Consider the following 18,857-nt stretch of genomic DNA (forward strand, 5'->3'; position numbering starts at 1 on the left):
TTTGACCGCACACCCCTCTCTGTATTCCTGTGTACATCCTGAATGATGACTGAGTAACATACAGACAACGAGTTGTCAGCGACAGTGAAAGATTGAACGGCGGACATGGATTCATCTCTGCTCTTCTTCTGCATTGTGGCTGTAATTGCTGTTCAAGGTTGGTTTTGAACGTTGACTTCGTTTTATAGAACAGAGACTGAGTTGAAAAAAGACAAAAAACTAACACAACAGAAACAGGGAAACAAAAAACAAACACATATTACATAAAACAAAATAAATGAACACACACACACTCACACACACACACACACACACACACACACACACACACACACACACACACACACACACACACACACACACACACACACACACTCAAACAAAGCAAACGAAGCAAAAACAATATCAATCTTCATAAAAAAAATGTGTGAAAAAATATGCACACACATTTTTTCTCAGTATTTGTTCCCCTTCTGCTCCATAGTTTAGGTTTGAACATTCAGCTCTTTCCTTTCGTTTAAATACTATGTGCATTTTAGTTGTAAACTCGTTTTGCGTCCTTCGGACTAACCAGCTGTTGTCAGTTTGTTTTGATTGGTTTGAATATTATGAATTCACACACTTGTCCTCCACTGTACTTCATTATGTTGTCTCACATTCATAAGTTTAACTTTATTTATTGTGCTCCTTGGATATAATTATGTTCGTTTCCATGGCTTTGTAACACTGTTGAAAGCAAACCACTGCAGATAATTATGTCCAGGTTTTTGCATGAGATGAGATTATTTTTTGTCTTGGACACACATGTGTGCCCAAAATCAACATCCTCAATTTGTTGCTGAATTAACTTCGTAGATGTCAGTGTCAGTTAGAAAATGAATTCAGATAAAATTCATTTTGCAGAGAAAAGTATAGCCAGGTTGTTGATTTCTGGTATCAAGCTGATGATGCTTTTATCCCACGTAAAAGCAATGAGAGAACTGTGCCGGCTTTTACGGGAAAATGTGACACTTTGAAATGATCATTCCGGTTGAAGCCGGTGTCACGAGAAAATTACTCCCACGAGATTTTTACTCCGGAGTAAACATTTCGTACGAAAAAGTTACTCGGGCCTTTACGAAAAAAGCACTCCCCCATTACACGAGAAAATTACTCCCCAAGACAGGTGAGTTCCGAGTAAACATATCGTACAAAAATGTTACTCCCCTGACGAATAAATAACGAATAAATTACTTCACCCCAACACAAGCAATTTAACTTCCCATGCCAGGTGTACGAAATTTTTACTCCCTTGTCCCCTGTTAGTCTTGGTGGTGGAAGGGGTGGAAGGAGGGTAGCGCGACATTCGTGTGCGCGAGATCACTTATTGGCATTATCCCTTCACCCGCATCCCATTTTTGCGTACAAGATTTTTTCTGGAAGTAAAAAAAATGGGGAGTAAAAATTTCGTGGAGGGAGTATTTTTTTCGTGCCTTGGGGAGTTCTTTTCTCGTACGAAAAGTGTACTCGGAGTAAGAATTTCGTACGAAATATTTACTCCGGAGTAAATTTTAAATTTTTCGTGGAGTAAAAATGTCGTGTTACACCGGTGTCACGAACTAAAACCTCTCCTGAACAATCCATCTCATTGCGGTCAATGCGCATGCGCCAATCTTGGACTTAAAAAATGCGACCCTTTGACCGGAACGAACCATGGGTTAGGGTTAGGGTTAGGATTAGGGTTAGGATTAGGGTTAGGGTTAGGGTTAGGGTAAGGTTGTTCACGACCTGATTAATCTCCCCCATGCCGTTAGCACATGCGCATTGACCGCAATGAGAAGGATTGTTCAGGCAGAGTTTTCAGTTCGTGACACCGGGCCAAATAAACCCACAGAACGTCTGATCTGCTAGTCAGGAGCAGAATGAACCAGTCAGCGGATTTTCGAAACGACTCTTTGCTAATAATTATGTCTGTTGAATCGGTTAAATTGCTTAGTTTTGCGGATGTAGGTCGAATTTGACTTCGCCTACCGGTAATATGTGAGACCCCGCAAAAGGCTACGCTGAGGGAATCTTATACACGTCGAACGACGCTTAACGGTTTTGGCTGTCGGTGTACTATTTGCGTTGTCACCAATAAACCAAGACTGAATATAAGAATTTAAGGGTAAGGTGGTGGGGGTGGGGGTGGGGGGTTTGAGGGGGTTCATATGATGCAAATTAGAACAAAAAGAGAGCTGCATTGCCTAGACTTACGTTTGCAAAATTGTACAGTGGTATCTCTTTTTAAAGACCTCCAAAATCTAAAAAAAAAATAAAAAAAGACTCCATTAGGTCTTAAAAGAGAGGTACAGAAGTAAATTTACTGATACTACAAAGAGAAAGTATGAAATATTCGGGTCTTTAATGTGGAGGGATCTTAACAGGAGTTTTACTCTACCAAACGTGTGATCGCTGAGGTAACTGTCGGGATTCGCGTATAACGTCGCCCAGTATAAGGTCAATTATTGTGGGGTTCCCGATTATGGGTGGAAATGGTGGAATACTTGTTTGTTTGTTTGTTCGTTCATGGGCTGAAACTCCCACGGCTTTTACGTGTATGACCGTTTTTACCCCGCCATTTAGGCAGCCATACGCCGCTTTCGGAGGAAGCATGCTGGGTATTTTCGTGTTTCTATAACCCACCGAACTCTGACATGGATTACAGGATCTTTTTCGTGCGTACTTGGTCTTGTGCTTGCGTGTACACACGGGGGTGTTCGGACACCGAGGAGAGTCTGCACACAAAGTTGACTCAGAAATAAATCTCTCGCCGAACGTGGGGACGAACTCACGCTGACAGCGGCCAACTGGATACAAATCCAGCGCGCTACCGACTGAGTTACATCCCCGCCCTGGTGGAATACTTAAATGACCCCTTCTTATTTTGTGCCAGAAGGGGATCTTCTTACTTGTAGAGGATCTACTGGTGATAGCGCCCATTCTGGGGCGGGGATATAGCTCAGTTGGTAGCGCGCTGGATTTGTATTCAGTTGGCCGCTGTCAGCGTGAGTTCGATCCCAGGTTCGGCGGAAATTTATTTCACAGAGTCAACTTTGTGTGCAGACTCTCTTCGGTGTCCGAACCTCCCCCCGTGTACACTACATTGGGTGTGCACGTTAAAGATCCCACGATTGACAAAAGGGTCTTTCCTGGCAAAATTGCTTAGGCACAGTTAATAATTGTCTACCTATACCCGTGTGACTTGGAATAATAGGCCGTGAAAGGTAAATATGCGCCGAAATGGCTGCAATCTACTGGCCGTATAAAATTTCATCTCACACGGCATCACTGCAGAGCGCCTAGAACTGTACCCACGGAATATGCGCGATATAAGACTCATTGATTGATTGATTGATTCTTGTCATTCAAATCACTGCAAGCTAATTCTTTTGTGTCTGTTCCTTGTATTTTAGTGCAAACGCAACCAACACCAGAATTCACAGTCTCTATTCTGGAAGAGTCTCCTCTCTTCGTTTCAAGAGGTCCCAGTTCCGCAGTGAGCATTTCCTGTCACGTGACTATGGGGCTTCAGCTCATCTTGACCCATGACATTGAATGGATTAAACTGTCACGAATCCCCGGACTGGTGACCAACGAGAGCTTGGTCATTGCCAAGCAGCAGGCCATTGTTGCCGACCACCCATCAGTGGAACATTACGGCATCGACTTTGACGTCACTGTCAGTTCCCTCACTTCTGTTCTCAGTTTGAAAAATGGTAAGTTTATCGTTAAAGTGTGACAGTAAGTACATTTTGACTATATGTTAATGCACACACAAAAGCTTACCCATGCATACTTTAAAGAGACCACCCATATGTTAACTAAACCACATTTTTACACGTGTGTATATCATGTAAATGAGGTCGGGTCAACCTTATACCCTTAGTCTGACATGGACCTCAGAAGTAATTTTCCACAGCTCATGATGATCGACACAGTCACAGTGACAAACATTATTCAAGAAACACTTTGTTTTCTTTCCTCTGTAAGAACTTTGAGAACTTACGTGTGTCGCTGTAATTCCTATTGTGGCGTCTAATTGCATTCTGTTTTGCGGGAGATTTCACTTTGGAAGAGGTGTTCAAAAAGACACTCCGAATCCGTTGACGATGATGATGATGATGATGATGATGTTGATGATGTTGATGATGTTGATGATGTTGATGATGATGATGACGACGACGACGACGATGATGGTGATGATGATGATGATGATGATGATGATGATGACGATGACGATGATGATGACGTTTGCAGTGGAGGCGACGGATGACGGGCGCTATGAGTGCCGTGTGACGAAGAGAACGGGGTCCTCCATTGACGGAAGCCGCTCTGTGGACATCATAGTTCCCAGTAGGTTAAAGAGAGAGAGAGAGAGAGAGAGAGAGAGACAGAGACAGAGAGACAGAGAGACAGACAGACAGACAGACAGACAGACAGAGAGAGACAGTTAGACAGACAGACAGAGACAGTTAGACAGACAGACAGATAGAAACAGAGACAGAGACAAACAGGCAGACAGGAAGAGACAGACAGACAGACAGATAGACAGACAGACATAGGTCAGCAGAGAAAGTGAGAGACAGAGACATACGGAGAGCGGAGACAGACAGAGAGACAGGGTATGTTGATAGTCTAACTGACAGAAAAGAATGCTTAGCTGACAGACTGACTGACTGACTAACTGAAACACAAATCCCACCATTCTTATCTTTCAGATGACGTGGAAAGTTTACAAGTAGAGATCAACAACGTCACCGTCACCACATCCCCAACCAAGATGACACCAGGGATACACACGCTCCGATGCGCAGCGGAAGGAAGTAACCCTCCGGCCAACGTTTCTTTCTGGGTGGACAACCAGCTGCTCAAACCGAATCATGTATATTCCTACGTCATGCGAGATGCTTCCAGAGTTATCGGGGCTCCAAGATTCAGGTAAAAGGTCCACTTCTTCTTCATCTTCTTTTTACATTTAGTCAAGTTTTGATTGTTCTTTTGCGTTGTGTGCTTCAACAACCACGCGAATTCATTTTGCACGAGTAGCTTTTTACAGGCATATATCCGTCTTATCGGGAAGGCCCACGCAGGATGTTTGAGCTTTTCGCGCGTGGTCTGCTTTCCCAAGCTTCTTTTTTTTTTCGTAAGTCTAAGACGCTTTAAATGGTCAGTCATCGAACACGTAAGTTCGAATTATCAAGTTTGAAATATTTAGGGATGAAGATTTAACCACTCTTGAGGAAAAACAAAGAGAGTTATTGCAATTACGGGTTCATAAGGAATGGCTGTGAGATCAAAGGTCAAATGGATTAATGAAGGCGAACGTGCTAGTAAGTATTTTTGTAATTTGGAAAATCGACATTTTTGTAATAAAGCAATGAATTATGTTGAAACAGATGAAGGAAGGATGTTATATAATCAGGAAGATATTATGATTGAAGTTCAACAGTTTTATGTTAAATTATATGCAGAAAGGAATGTAGAGGATGTTGACCTTAGTCTTTTAAATGCCTCTAAATTATCTCCAGGTATGATGCTTGAGGGCATAATTACAGAAGCTGAAGCCTTAGCACCCCTTCGCTCAATGAAAAACGATAAAAGCCCAGGTTCAGATGGATTTACTACAGAGTTTTTTTAAAATGTTTTGGAATGATATTGGTACTTTTCTTGTCCGTTCAGTAAATTGTAGTTTTCAACAAAGAGAGATGTCAATAACCCAGAGACAGGGAATAATTACATGTATCCCCAAAGATGGTAAACCTAAACAGTATTTAAAATACTGGCGTCCTATTACATTATTGAACACTGTGTATAAAATTGCCTCAACCTGTATTGCAAACCGACTTTAAAAAGTTTTGCCAATGTTGATACATGAAGACCAAAAGGGATTTCTCAAAGGCAGATGTACAGTGAAGTCCGGATGTAGTGATAGCCCTCGGGACCAAATTTTTTTATCACTACATCCGGACTATCATTACACCAGGACGTCCGGTTATAGTGATATTTTTGTAGGTTTTATCACTACATCCGGACGTCCGGTTATAGTTCTATTTTTGTAGGTTTTATTACTACATCCGGCCAATCGCTTGTAGTTGTAGTGATATCTTCAAAGCTTTTATTGCTACATGCGGCGGCACATTTGGTAAACTAGCCTCAAGGCAGTAAACAAGGTGATTTTAGAACCACTATTGATTTCGTTTTGTGACGTTTCTTCTGTCGTCTTTGTCAGGCTTGCAAATGTCCTGTGTTAACCTACCCCCGTCCTGGCAGTTCAACAGCCGGTGTGTGTGTGTGTGTGTGTGTGTGTGTGTGTGTTTTAGAGAGAGAGAGAGAGAGAGAGAGAGAGAGAGAGAGAGAGAGAGAGAGAGAGAGAGAGAGAGAGAGAGAGAGAGAGAAGGGCCACTTAGAAATAAGGGTTAAATGAAAAATTGTCAGATTTTTTAGGAATGAAATGTAGTCTTTAATCAGTAACAAATGAAAAAATAAAAATGTACACATGTACAAGTAAATACTTCCTTTTAACGCAAACACTATCCAATTCTTTGGATTGAAACTTCAAACACAGGCTAAAAGATACATGTAACTACATGTATTAAAATTGTTATGTTTCAAGAGATCAATTTTCCGCTTCAGGGTAAGCACAGTGCGTGGCTGGCTTTTGCGCGCCATTTTGGTAAAGGGAGATTACTCTCGAACATTATCTCTACAGCCGGACTTTAGCTCATTTTTCATTTCATTTTCATTTTTTCATTTTTTTTTTCATTTTCATTACTTTATTGTCCCATCGCTGGGAAATTCGGGTCGCTTCCTCCCAGTAGAAAGCTAGCAGCAACGGAGTCGCGCTACCCAGGTGTCTGCGTGTTTAGGTGTATTCAGCCACCTGCACTTATGGCAGAATGACCAAGGTCTTTTACGTGCCATTGTGATGACACGGGGGTGGGACATGGCTTCCGTCTCTGGGTCTGCACATAAAGTTGACCCGTGTCCGTCCCGGCCCGAATTCGAACCTGCGACCTTCCGATCACAAGTCCAGTGCTCTACCAACTGAGCTACCGGGCCTTGAAAATAGTATCACTACAAGCGGACTATCACTATATCCGGACTGAAAAATATCACTACAACCGGACTAAGTTAACAAAGAACATGAACAACTGGGACCGGGACCCAGAAATTCTATCACTACAGCCGGACTTCACTGTATTAGTGAAAACATACGTCAACTGTTTGATACACTCGTGTACACAGAAGAGCATAATATTCCTGGTCTCTTGTTGACGATTGATTTCCAAAAAGCTTTCGATAGTATTTCTTGGTCCTTTATTGAGAAAAGTCTTGATTTTTTTTTAACTTTGGACCGCAACTGAGACAGTGGGTAAAGACTTTTTATAATCATATTATTACATGTGTAACTGTAAATGGCCATTATACTGGATTGTTTGAGATACACAGAGGCGTTAGACAAGGGGATTCTCTTTCACCTTATTTGTACTTAATTTGTGCAGAAATTTTGTCTTTAATGATTAGACAAAATGATAAAATTAAAGGGGTTAGATTAAAAGAACGAGATGTTTTACCGTCGCAGTTTGCAGATGACACCACCCTTTACTTAGATGGAAGTAAGGAGTCATTTGTAGAAGCTATATGTACGCTTAAACTGTTCGCAAATATGTCTGGTTTGAATATGAATTACGATAAAACAAATGTTATTTGGATAGGTAGTAAAAAGAATTCGCATGTTAGATTTTTACAAGATCAAAATTTTTGCTGGAACCCTGGTATTTTTAAGGTTTTGGGTATACATTTTTCGGTTGATTTACAATGTATTGTTCACATTAATTATCAGGATAAATTAAAAGATATTAAAAAGATTTTATATGTATGGGGAAAGAGACATATTACCCCACTAGGTAAAATAATAGTTATTAAAACCCTTGTATTGTCAAAGATTACACATTTGTTTATGTGTCTGCCCGATCCTGATAATAACTTATTGAAAGAATTGGATAAGTTGTTATTTGATTTTTTATGGAAGTGGTAAAAGAGCAAAAATTAAAAAGACAGTAGTGTGTAAACCCCTTGAAGAAGGGGGGTTAAATATGGTGAATATTTATGTATTTTTGTCAACATTGAAGATGCGAAAAGTTGTTTGTGGTGATTCATGTTTGAAGAGATTTGTTATGGATATGTATTCAGAACTAAATATTGTGAATCTGGTTGGTAGCAATTATATAAAAGTGTTGACAAATACGGTGAAAAACAAGTTTTGGCAAGATGTGTTAAAGCATTATGAAAAGTTATATGCAAAATGTTTACCTGTTAATATTGATGAATTTGTGTACGAATGTCTTTTTTATAATGATAACATAGTGAGAGGTAAAAGAAGCATTTATTATAAGAGTTGGCATGAAGAAGGAATTGTACATGTGAAGCATTTAGTAAATTTGGAGGGTAAATATTTGAATTATCAAGAATTTTCTGAATTATTTCCTAATGTTAAAAGTGATATTTTGTTGTATTGTGGAATTATATCCGCTGTGAAAAGCTATCAGAAGAAATTGAATTTTAAGACATTGAATTGTCAGCATGAATCAGTGGATAGTAGAGTGTGGTCAGTGATAAAAAAAAAGGAAACCATGTTGTGAAGAAGGTGTTTGTGCAGTTTAACGTTATTCCATCCGCGGTTTCAAAATGGAATAGCACCAGTGAAAGTAATATGAATTGTAAATTAATTTTTTTTTGAAACCCTTTTAAAGTACTGTTGATGTAAGTTTAAGGTAGTTTCAGCTGCGACTCTTACACCGGATTCTACCTTGTAATAAATATTTATATTTGTGTAAAATTAAAAATTCACCGCTTTGCACATTTTGCGGGTATCATGAAGAGACAATTTTTCACTTATTTTGGGAATGTATGATTGTTAAAACCTTCTGGATTAAATTGAATAATGTATTTCACAAAGAATGTTTACATTGTGAACATTTGACTTTTTCAAAAGGATTGATAATATTTGGAAATGATGATAATGTGAACACTGATAATGTTTTAGATTTGATTATTCTTTTAGGAAAATATTATATTTATAAATGTAAACAGGGCTCAGTTCCGCTTTTGAGTGTTATTTTTGAAAATGTTAAAACAAAGATATTACATTGAAAAGAAATTGAATTTTATCAGGAATAGAAATGTTGAATTTTTGTCAGAGTGGTTACCCTATGCGAATATATGTTAGGTTATTGACCAAGGCGAAGTGTCCATTTCAGTTAACTTTTTCCACAGTAATTGTAGGTTTTTATAAGATTTTAGGCAAGAGTGTGTGTGTATGTCTTATGTCTGTCTGCTTCACTTATCCTCTTACCTGTCTGTCACCCTGTCCAATCTTATGGGTGTAGGGGTGTCTTGTATTTTTGTGACTTTTGACTATTGTAGGGTGGAAGTTCAAAAAGAATCTATTATTTGTATTATTACTTAAGAGTATACATTATAAATGATACCACCACCATCATTACCCCCCCCCTCTCTCTCTTGGTGATTTTAACATTGATTTACTTAAACCAAATAAAGTATGGTTAGATATATTTGAATGTTATAATTTAAATCAGGTTGTGCAAACCCCCACAAGGGTAACAAACACCTCAAAAACGCTTATTGACCATGTATACGTATCTCACTTACACCATATAGCTGAAGTTTGTGTTCCAATACACGGCTGCAGTGACCATTACCCCGTGTGTGTCACCTGGTCCCGTAAAGGTGTAAAAGTCCCTCACGCTGGTCATAAAACAATAACATATCGTTCGTTTTCAAAAGTTAATAAAGAAGATTTTCTTGAGGATTTGTTGCACTCCCCACTTGAAAATGTTTATAATTTGACTGATCCGGATGAAGCTTTTGGGTATTGGCATGATGCTTTTTTAAAGGTTTATAACAAACACGCTCCATTGAAAACCCAGAGGGTTAAGCATCAATTGAAACCAAAATCAAGAGTTGCAAGAGGCAGCGGATTATCGCGGTATTTTGAAAAAAAGAGGGCTGGAAAATGAGTATAGAGATCAGAGAAACAAAGTTACATCTATGAAGCGATGGAAAAAGAAAAAGTATTTTCAGGAACTTACATCATCAAAACAAAATTCTAAGTCAATGTGGAAGGCAATAAATGAGTTAACAAATAAACAATCAACATCCAAATGCTCTGTCGTTAAAGACATATCCTCCGAGACTGAATAAACATTTTTCTAACATAGCTGAGAAAGTCGTTCCCGAAGACAAAACTCATTTAAATGATTTGAAGATTCTGACAGATTTTTTCATTTTTCATTTTTTCATTACTTTATTGTCCCATCGCTGGGAAATTCGGGTCGCTTCCTCCCAGTGGAAAGCTAGCAGCAACGGAGTCGCGCTACCCAGGTGTCTGCGTGTTTAGGTGTATTCAGCCACCTGCACTTATGGCAGAATGACCAAGGTCTTTTACGTGCCATTGTGATGACACGGGGGTGGGACATGGCTTCCGTCTCTGGGTCTGCACATAAAGTTGACCCGTGTCCGTCCCGGCCCGAATTCGAACCTGCGACCTTTCGATCACAAGTCCAGTGCTCTACCAACTGAGCTACCGGGCCCCCGTATCTAAAAATATAATGTGAATCTAAAAATATAATGTCACAATCAAACATTCCATTTATTACTGTAACAGAAGTATGTAATGCACTCATGCACCTCAAGCAAACAGGAACCCGTGGAATTGATGGTCTGGACGGGAAGATTCTTAAATTAGCAACACCTGTACTTGCTGATTCTTTAACTCACCTGTATAATCTCTGTATAGACAAGTGTTATTTTGCAGTTGTGTTAAAGCTGGCTAAAGTTATTCCACTTTTTAAGTCAGGGGCTAAAACAGAACCCTCCAATTACAGGCCAATATCTATTTTATCGGTTTTATCAAAGCCGTTGGAACAACACATTAACAAGTTTATTATGTCACATTTTAACGAAAATGCTTTATTTCACCCAAATCAGTCGGGGTTCAGAACTCATCATTCATGCCACACAGCACTTGTTTCTCTAGTTGATCAGTGGTTGAGCAAAATTAACGAAGATAAATTATGTGCTGCTCTCTTCGTTGACTTTGCTAAAGCATTTGATGTGATTCATCATGACCTACTTCTTAGGAAACTCGCACTGTACGGCTTTAGAAATAATATCGTTAATCAAGTCTTTTCTTTCTGATCGAGTACAAGCTGTGTGCGCCAACGGCTCTATGTCTAGCATGCAGTCGGTAGGTTACGGCATTCCTCAGGGATCTGTACTCGGCCCTCTTCTCTTCACCATTTACGTTAATGACCTTCCCCTACACATAAGCAGTAACCGTGAACTCTTCGCTGATGATACCACTATTCACACTTCCCACTCAAATGTGAAGGTATTGTCAAAACAACTTGAAGAAAGTGTTAACGAGCTTTTAGCGTGGACCGAATTAAACCACATGGCTCTTAATCCAGACAAAACAAAAAGCATGCTTATTACCACCAGACAAAAACGCCAAAAGTTAAAATCTAAACTTCCACCTTTAACGATTGATAATCACATTGTTGAAGAAGTTAATAAACACAAAGTTCTAGGTGTTATTCTTGATAACGTTACAGGAGTATGTAAAGTACTTTCCAAGAGGCTTTACTTGTTGTCCAGAATAAAACACTTCTTGAACAGGCATGGCAGGCAACTTTTCTTTAACGCTCACATTCAATCAATCATTGATTATGCATCAACACTATGGGATTGTGCGAGTGCAAAAACTCTGAAACCTTTATTTACTTTACATAAAAGAGCAATCAAAGTTATTCTATTACAAGTCTCGGTTTCCAACGAAGACTATAAACTTTTAAACATCCTTCCTCCTAAATCAAGACTCATGTACAATAAAGGCGTTTTGATGCATAAACTCATAATTGGAAGAGCGCCTGCACCTCTTTCTTCTCAATTCACTTCCCACAATTTAAGAGACCCAACAAAAATGTATGCTCCTCGGCCTCGTATAGATCTTTTTAAGTCCACCCTACTCTTTTCGGGGACTAATCTTTGGAATTCGCTTCCAAGCGATCTCAGACATTCCGTCAATGCCAAGACTTTTAAAGACAGATATTTCTCATTCCTTATAAATACATGGCACATTTTGTTCTCACTTAGCCTGAACATGTTTATATTGTTGATGCCTTATTTTTACCTTTTACACGGTTCAGTAGATACATGTACCTAATTAATTTCATAACATGACTTATACTGTTCAAAAAAAGAAACGCATAGTTGCTACTTGCCAAATTTGTTTTATTTTTCGAAAAAATTAACAGAAAATCCAATATTTAGATTATTTGTTTGAAATTTGGTATGGACACAGTTGAATGCACACACAGTTCATTTGCATCTTCAAATCAATCAGTCAATCAATACGATTGGGTGCCGAGGCTGTCAAGTCAGTAGGGGGTGTGACTGCCTTGAGCAGCAACAACTGCCCGGCACCTTCTGGGCATGGACTGGATCAGATGCCGGATATCTTGCTGTGGGATGGTGTCCCACTCCTCCTGAAGTGCCAGCAATAGATCGCGGTGATTTGCCGGCGCTTCTTCTCGCCTGCGCACACGTCTGTCCAATTCATCCCAGAGGTGTTCTATCGGGTTCATGTCTGGCGACATGGATGGCCAGGGAAGCACCTGGACATGGTGGTCGGTGAGGAACTGGGTGGTGAGTCGTGCTGTGTGCGGGCGAGCGTTGTCCTGCTGGAATATGGCATCCTGGTCAGCCAGAAGAGGAAGGGCGTGTGGGCGCAGAATTTCCTCCACGTATCGCTGGGCAGTTATGCGCCCTTGGACGTGCACCAGGGTGCTCCTTCCAGCGGTATTGATCGCCCCCCACACCATGACGCCTCCACCACCATGAACGGGTGCCTCATCCACACAGTTGGGCGCGTAACGTTCGTTTACTCTCCGGTAGACCCTCCTCCGACCATCATGTCGCTGGAGCAGGAAGTAGGACTCGTCGCTGAACCACACGTGTCTCCAGTGATTCCGGACGGTCCAGCGAAGGTGCTGGTTGCCCCACTGCCTGGCGATGGCGATGGCGGCGGGTGAGGACAGCTCCTCTGTGAGGTCTGCGAGCTCTCAAACCAGCTTCATGCAGGCGGTTCCGCACGGTCTGGTCCGATAATCGGTGTGGCCCGGGGAGAGCCTGGACAGAAGATGAGGCCGACAGGAAACGATTCCGGAGGTGGCGGAGCCGTATGAAGCGGTCGTGAGCAGCAGTTGTCGCCCTTGGTCTTCCCGCTCGTGGCAAGTCAGCAACGGAGCCAGTGGCTTGAAACCTGACCCACAGTCTACTGATGGTGCTCTGGGACACGTGGAAGTGCCTGGCGATTGCACTTTGACTTTGGCCTGCTTGTAAACGACCCAATGCAATTTGGCGGTCTTCTCTGCTCAATCGGGCCATCTTTCGTCGCTGAATTGTCGTCTGATTTCTTTGTGGCGAACAATCCGCTTTTATGGGTTTTGGAAGACATGGTGAGAGCTCAATATTCCCCGAGTTTCACGAGATTACACTGGAGCATGACGAGTGGTCATGCCAAATGAGCAATTTTGACATTGTAGCCACTGATAACGCATGCGTCACGTGCAGAGCTCACTTGTGGCAATGGACGAAAGGTCGACGACCAGATAAACATTTTCTGCAGTTTGGTGGATATCCTTGTAGCCATATAACTAAATTAACCAAATATTACAAGCTATGCGTTTCTTTTTTTGAACAGTATATTAGCGCACTTTCAGTGATCACAATCAATTATTTCACCCGAACCAGTCTGGCTTTAGGGCTAATCACTCGTGTCACACTGCCTTAATCTCTCTTGTTGATCATTGGCTGAACAAGATGAACGAAAATGAATTTTGTGGTGCTGTATTTGTAGACTTTGCTAAAGCTTTTGATGTAATTGATCACAAGTTGTTACTCAGAAAACTCAAATTATATGGCCTCGGGACTGACTCAGTTAACCTCATTTGTTCTTTTCTAAGCAACAGGCAACAAAGTGTGCATGCGAACGCCTCGGCATCAAGTATGCAGGCTGTACGGCATGGGGTACCACAAGGGTCAGTTTTAGGCCCTCTACTTTTCTCCATATACATAAATGACCTGCCCCTTCATATTAAAAACTTGTGTGAACTTTTTGCAGATGACACTACCATACACTCCAGTGACACCAATTTAAATCGTTTATCTGAATCACTGCAAGAAAGTTTAAACCAGCTGAGTGCATGGACTGAGCTAAATCATATGTCCCTGAACCCCCAAAAAACTAAATGCATGATAATAACAACTAGACAAAAACGACAGAACATAATCTCCACGTTTCCCGATTTAATTGTCAATGATGAAATTGTTTCAACAGTCAACCATCATAAAGTGTTGGGAGTGACCATCGATAACAACCTGTCATGGTCACACCACATCGAACAACTTTCTAAAGTCATGTCCAAGAAAGTATACCTCTTATCTAGAATCAAGCACGTCCTGAATTTGGAAGCCAGGAAGTTATTCTTTAATGCCCATATTCAATCTGTTATTGATTACGCATCAACCTTATGGGATTCGGCAAGTGATAATTCACTAAAACCTATAATTAGATTACACAAACGAGCGTTGAAAGTAGTCTTATTAAAGAAAACAACCCTGAATGAATTAGACTATATAAACTTAGGCATTCTCCCTCTGAAGGCAAGACTTGGCTATAATAAATGTACCCTTATGAGCAAAATTATCACTGGATGTGTACCTGAAACTTTACGTACAAAATTTACCATGAGGAATTCACGTCAATTTATGAGATTAAACACTCCTGTTCCTCGGATTGACCTGTTTAAGTCCAGTTTAGTGTATTCAGGTAGCAGTCTCTGGAACTCTCTTCCAACATTCCTCAGGCAAACTACCAGCACTGATAGTTTTAAAAGCAGATATTTGTCTTATGTAATGAAGTCAAAGTAAAGGATATTTGTCTTAAATGGTATTCAATTTTTGTATTAAACATGCCCCTCTCCTCTTTATTGGTATAATGTACACAAACCCTTTTCGAATGAAGGGACTAACAAACAAACCACTACATGTATTTGGATGTGTGATGATCTTAGCAATGTCTTGCTTGTTGATTGATTTTCTTTAAAATGTAATGTATGGATTAGAGCATGATGTTGAGAAAGTGCAAGCTGCACTATACCACTTAATTCACATCAATCAACTCGCAATTTACCTCAATGCAATGCATTTTGTGTACATATGTATAATGTGTTTTCATTTTAGTTATCTGTTAAAATGTAGAATTTTAGTTTTCTATTTTCTATTTTTTATCTTGTATTTTTATTTCATTTTTGTAGTTAGTCCCTCTTTAGGGCGAGGGCTGGATGTAAAAAAGCAGACCACTGCTTAATCTACTACCCTCGTTAAATAAAGAATTGTCATTGTCATTGTCTCTCTCTCTCTCTCTCTCTCTCTCTCTCTCTCTCTCTCTCTCTCTCTCTCTCTCTCCTTTTTTATCAGTATTGTAATCTGCATGTTATGCTATGCTCCGGCCTTACTTGTAGGCGAACGGTATGTTACAAGTCCGTCTGTCGGTTATGTCCTACTGTTGTATATATATGTCTTGTATACTTGCCATTTACATATTTATTATACATGTTGAAGGATGAATGATGATACATTGTAGACGGATGCATATTATTCATTAAAAGCCCCACAATACCGGCACGGTTGGCCTAGTGGTAAGGCGTCCGCCCCGTGATCGGGAGGTCGTGGGTTCGAACCCCGGCCGGGTCATACCTAAGACTTTAAAATTGGCAATCTAGTGGCTGCTCCGCCTGGCGTCTGGCAGTATGGGGTTAGTGCTAGGACTGGTTGGTCCGGTGTCAGAATAATGTGACTGGGTGAGACATGAAGCCTGTGCTGCGACTTCTGTCTTGTGTGTGGCGCACGTTATATGTCAAAGCAGCACCGCCCTGATATGGCCCTTCGTGGTCGGCTGGGCGTTAAGCAAACAAACAAACAAACAAAAAAGCCCCACAATGATGTGCTTGGCAAATACAAAAACAAACTAAAACAAAAAAAGTTGGAAATATGACTTATTATCGAAAGACAAGCATTCGGATGAACATACAAGCAAGCAGACAGAGAAAACAAACAAACAAACAAACAGACAACTCTTATATTAACGACCGAACAAACAAACGAGCAAACGAACGAACAAAAACAACCCAAAAAAAACGCCATGGGTTCACAACAGAAGACAGCAGCAAAAATGGAAAAAGTCATTCTGTTTTGAAAGTCACCGAGTAAAATCTGAAGTACCAGTAGAATTGTCTGACAAAAAGACAATATGCAAGTCGTATTACTGTAACCACTGTAATGGCCATTTACAGATCTGTAAGAATCATGCTTTGTTGTGTGCATATATTTTTTCTTGTAATATTCCATATTTAGTCAGTGTACAGCCTCTTATTGGATCTTTGAGGCAAACAAATTGTCTATCTTTACCTTACAGGTACGTCGTGGTGTTATTTCCGTCGTGTAATCTTTATGTAAACGGCGATATATCTCTTGACTCCATTTGCGTGTATTTTTGCAGTGTGGAAGGCGAAGCGACCTTACAGCTTTCCAAAGACGACACAGGCAAAGAACTGAGGGTGACTGCAGGAAACAAAATATTCAAAACTCAGTTTGCTGTCGTTGGTGAGAAGAAGAAAAACCTGTTGCTATTATAATTGAGGCATTTTTCTTTCTTTTTTAAATTTCGTTATCGGCACCATCGTCGTCATCATTATCGTCATCATTATCGTCCTCCTTCTTCTCCCCCGTCCTCCCCCCCTCCTCCTCTTCCTCCTCCACCTCCTCCTCCTCATCAGCAGCAGCATCATCATCATCAGCAGCAGCAGCTTCGAAGTCATCATCATCATTATCATCATCAGCAGCAGCAGCAGCAGCAGCAGCTTCTTAGTCATCATCATCATCATCATCATCATCAGCAGCAGCAGCAGCAGCAGCAGCAGCATCATCATCATCAGCAGCAGCTTCGTAGTCATCATCATCATCATCATCGTCATCAGCACCAACAGCACCAACAGCAGCAGCAGCAGCAGCTTCGTAGTCATCATCATCATCAACAGCAGCAGCAGCAGCAGCAGCAGCAGATGGATCATTGAGGCAGTGAAAAGTGAGCTCCGATGAGCATCATACTGAGCAGACGATGCAAACAATTCACATTGGAGGTTATCTTTCATTGTGACGCTCATGATTACTCCCCTTCACAAATACGTGGCAATGTTTGACTCAGTTTTTTCGACGGGGCGCAACTCTCCCACGCGGCCCAAACCAAATCCGACAGACTTATTTCCAAACATCGCGTATTTCAAGAAATGATTTCTTCAACGTGAAGTCCCCTGAACACATCTAAAACTACTGCTATAAAATATGATATTAATGAACCTTGCATAATTCTAAACATGTTCAGACAGACCGACGGTGTCGTGCATGGACGTGACAGCTCGTGAATCAGATACGCACGTGCAATTGATGTGTGACGTGGAACATCCTGACGTCATCATCGAGGACTTTGTTGTGGAACTGGCGGATACTGGCACGGTCTACTCTAACGAAGTGCCCGCACATAACAAGACCATTGACGCACAGGTGAGTAATAAGTGATTGATGGAGAATGAAGCGAAATTGCGTCAATTTTTTGTGTTGAATCATTATTAGGGCCCACGTCATTTCCTCTCTTCTGCTCCTCTTTCTGCGTTCGCAGGGTATAACTCTACTTACACTCGTTTATTGCACGTGTGGGCTTTTACGTGTATGGAAGCTGGTGTTTTTTTCAGCGCTTAGCCGCTAGGCAGTCGTACTCTGTCGATGGGATTTCACATCTGTTTGACTTTGATTCTCAGTCTGTCACTTTCTCTGGAACTTGGTCCAGGGCACAAAAAGTGAGACAACAGAAATTATGAATGTTTAGCATGACTATACTTTCAGGCCCGATCTGTTTATCTTTGATTAAAGATCGGCTCTTATGGGAAAGTAGGCCTTTATACCATTATTTTGGGACTGTAAGCCTAATATACGATGTTCCAAATTAACTCTGTCGGGTTTGTATGGGTTCTGAAAGAGTGAATACCCTTGCTTTTTTGAGGCAAACTTTCCCACGCATCATTATAGGCCAGTCACTACGGGTGTGCCTGAAACACGCGGACAAGGGGTACGTGTGGAAAGTTTTAATTGCCTCAATAAATTAAGCAAGAGTATTCACTCTTTCACATTCTATACAAACCCGACAGAGTTATTTCCGGATTCGTCTATTGAATCCCTCCTCGATTTTTTCTCCACTCTTAATTAATCATCATTGTTTTAGACTGTGAGTGAGACGAAAACCCGCGTGACGCTGAACTTGTACGTGGTGAGATGGGGAAGGGAACCGACCATGTTCACACTGACCGTCAACACAGAGGTCGGAGACATGTCGGGTCAAGGTTTCTTCCGAATCGGTACGCTGTATTACGTCACTGTTTATGTCAGAAATTATATTGAATTTAACATGCGAGGTCGTACAAGATACGAATATGAGGCCAGTTTGTGAGCGCGCACATGCTCACACGCAAACAGGTACGCACGCATACATAAACACACGCAAAAACACACTCGCACACACACCGACAAACGCGCACGCATACACACGCGCACGTACAATAATGCACAGACACACACGAAAACACACACACACACACACACACACACACACACACACACACACACACACACACACACAC

At 40.9% G+C, this 18,857-nt stretch overlaps 1 protein-coding gene across 1 annotated transcript in view; it reads left to right on the forward strand.

The window, feature by feature from the left end:
- Positions 1-18,857, forward strand: part of LOC138982078 (uncharacterized) — a 22,237-nt gene continuing 3,380 nt past the window's right edge. The window contains exons 1-7 of the mRNA XM_070355302.1: positions 1-157; positions 3,435-3,737; positions 4,279-4,374; positions 4,740-4,959; positions 16,667-16,770; positions 17,549-17,727; positions 18,443-18,575. Coding sequence (XP_070211403.1) covers positions 106-157; positions 3,435-3,737; positions 4,279-4,374; positions 4,740-4,959; positions 16,667-16,770; positions 17,549-17,727; positions 18,443-18,575 — 1,087 coding nt within the window. The 5' untranslated portion in view covers positions 1-105. The remainder of the gene's footprint in view (positions 158-3,434; positions 3,738-4,278; positions 4,375-4,739; positions 4,960-16,666; positions 16,771-17,548; positions 17,728-18,442; positions 18,576-18,857) is intronic.

The sequence above is a fragment of the Littorina saxatilis genome, linkage group LG12 (assembly GCF_037325665.1).
Source record: "Littorina saxatilis isolate snail1 linkage group LG12, US_GU_Lsax_2.0, whole genome shotgun sequence".
NCBI classification, from domain to species: Eukaryota; Metazoa; Mollusca; class Gastropoda; order Littorinimorpha; family Littorinidae; genus Littorina; species Littorina saxatilis.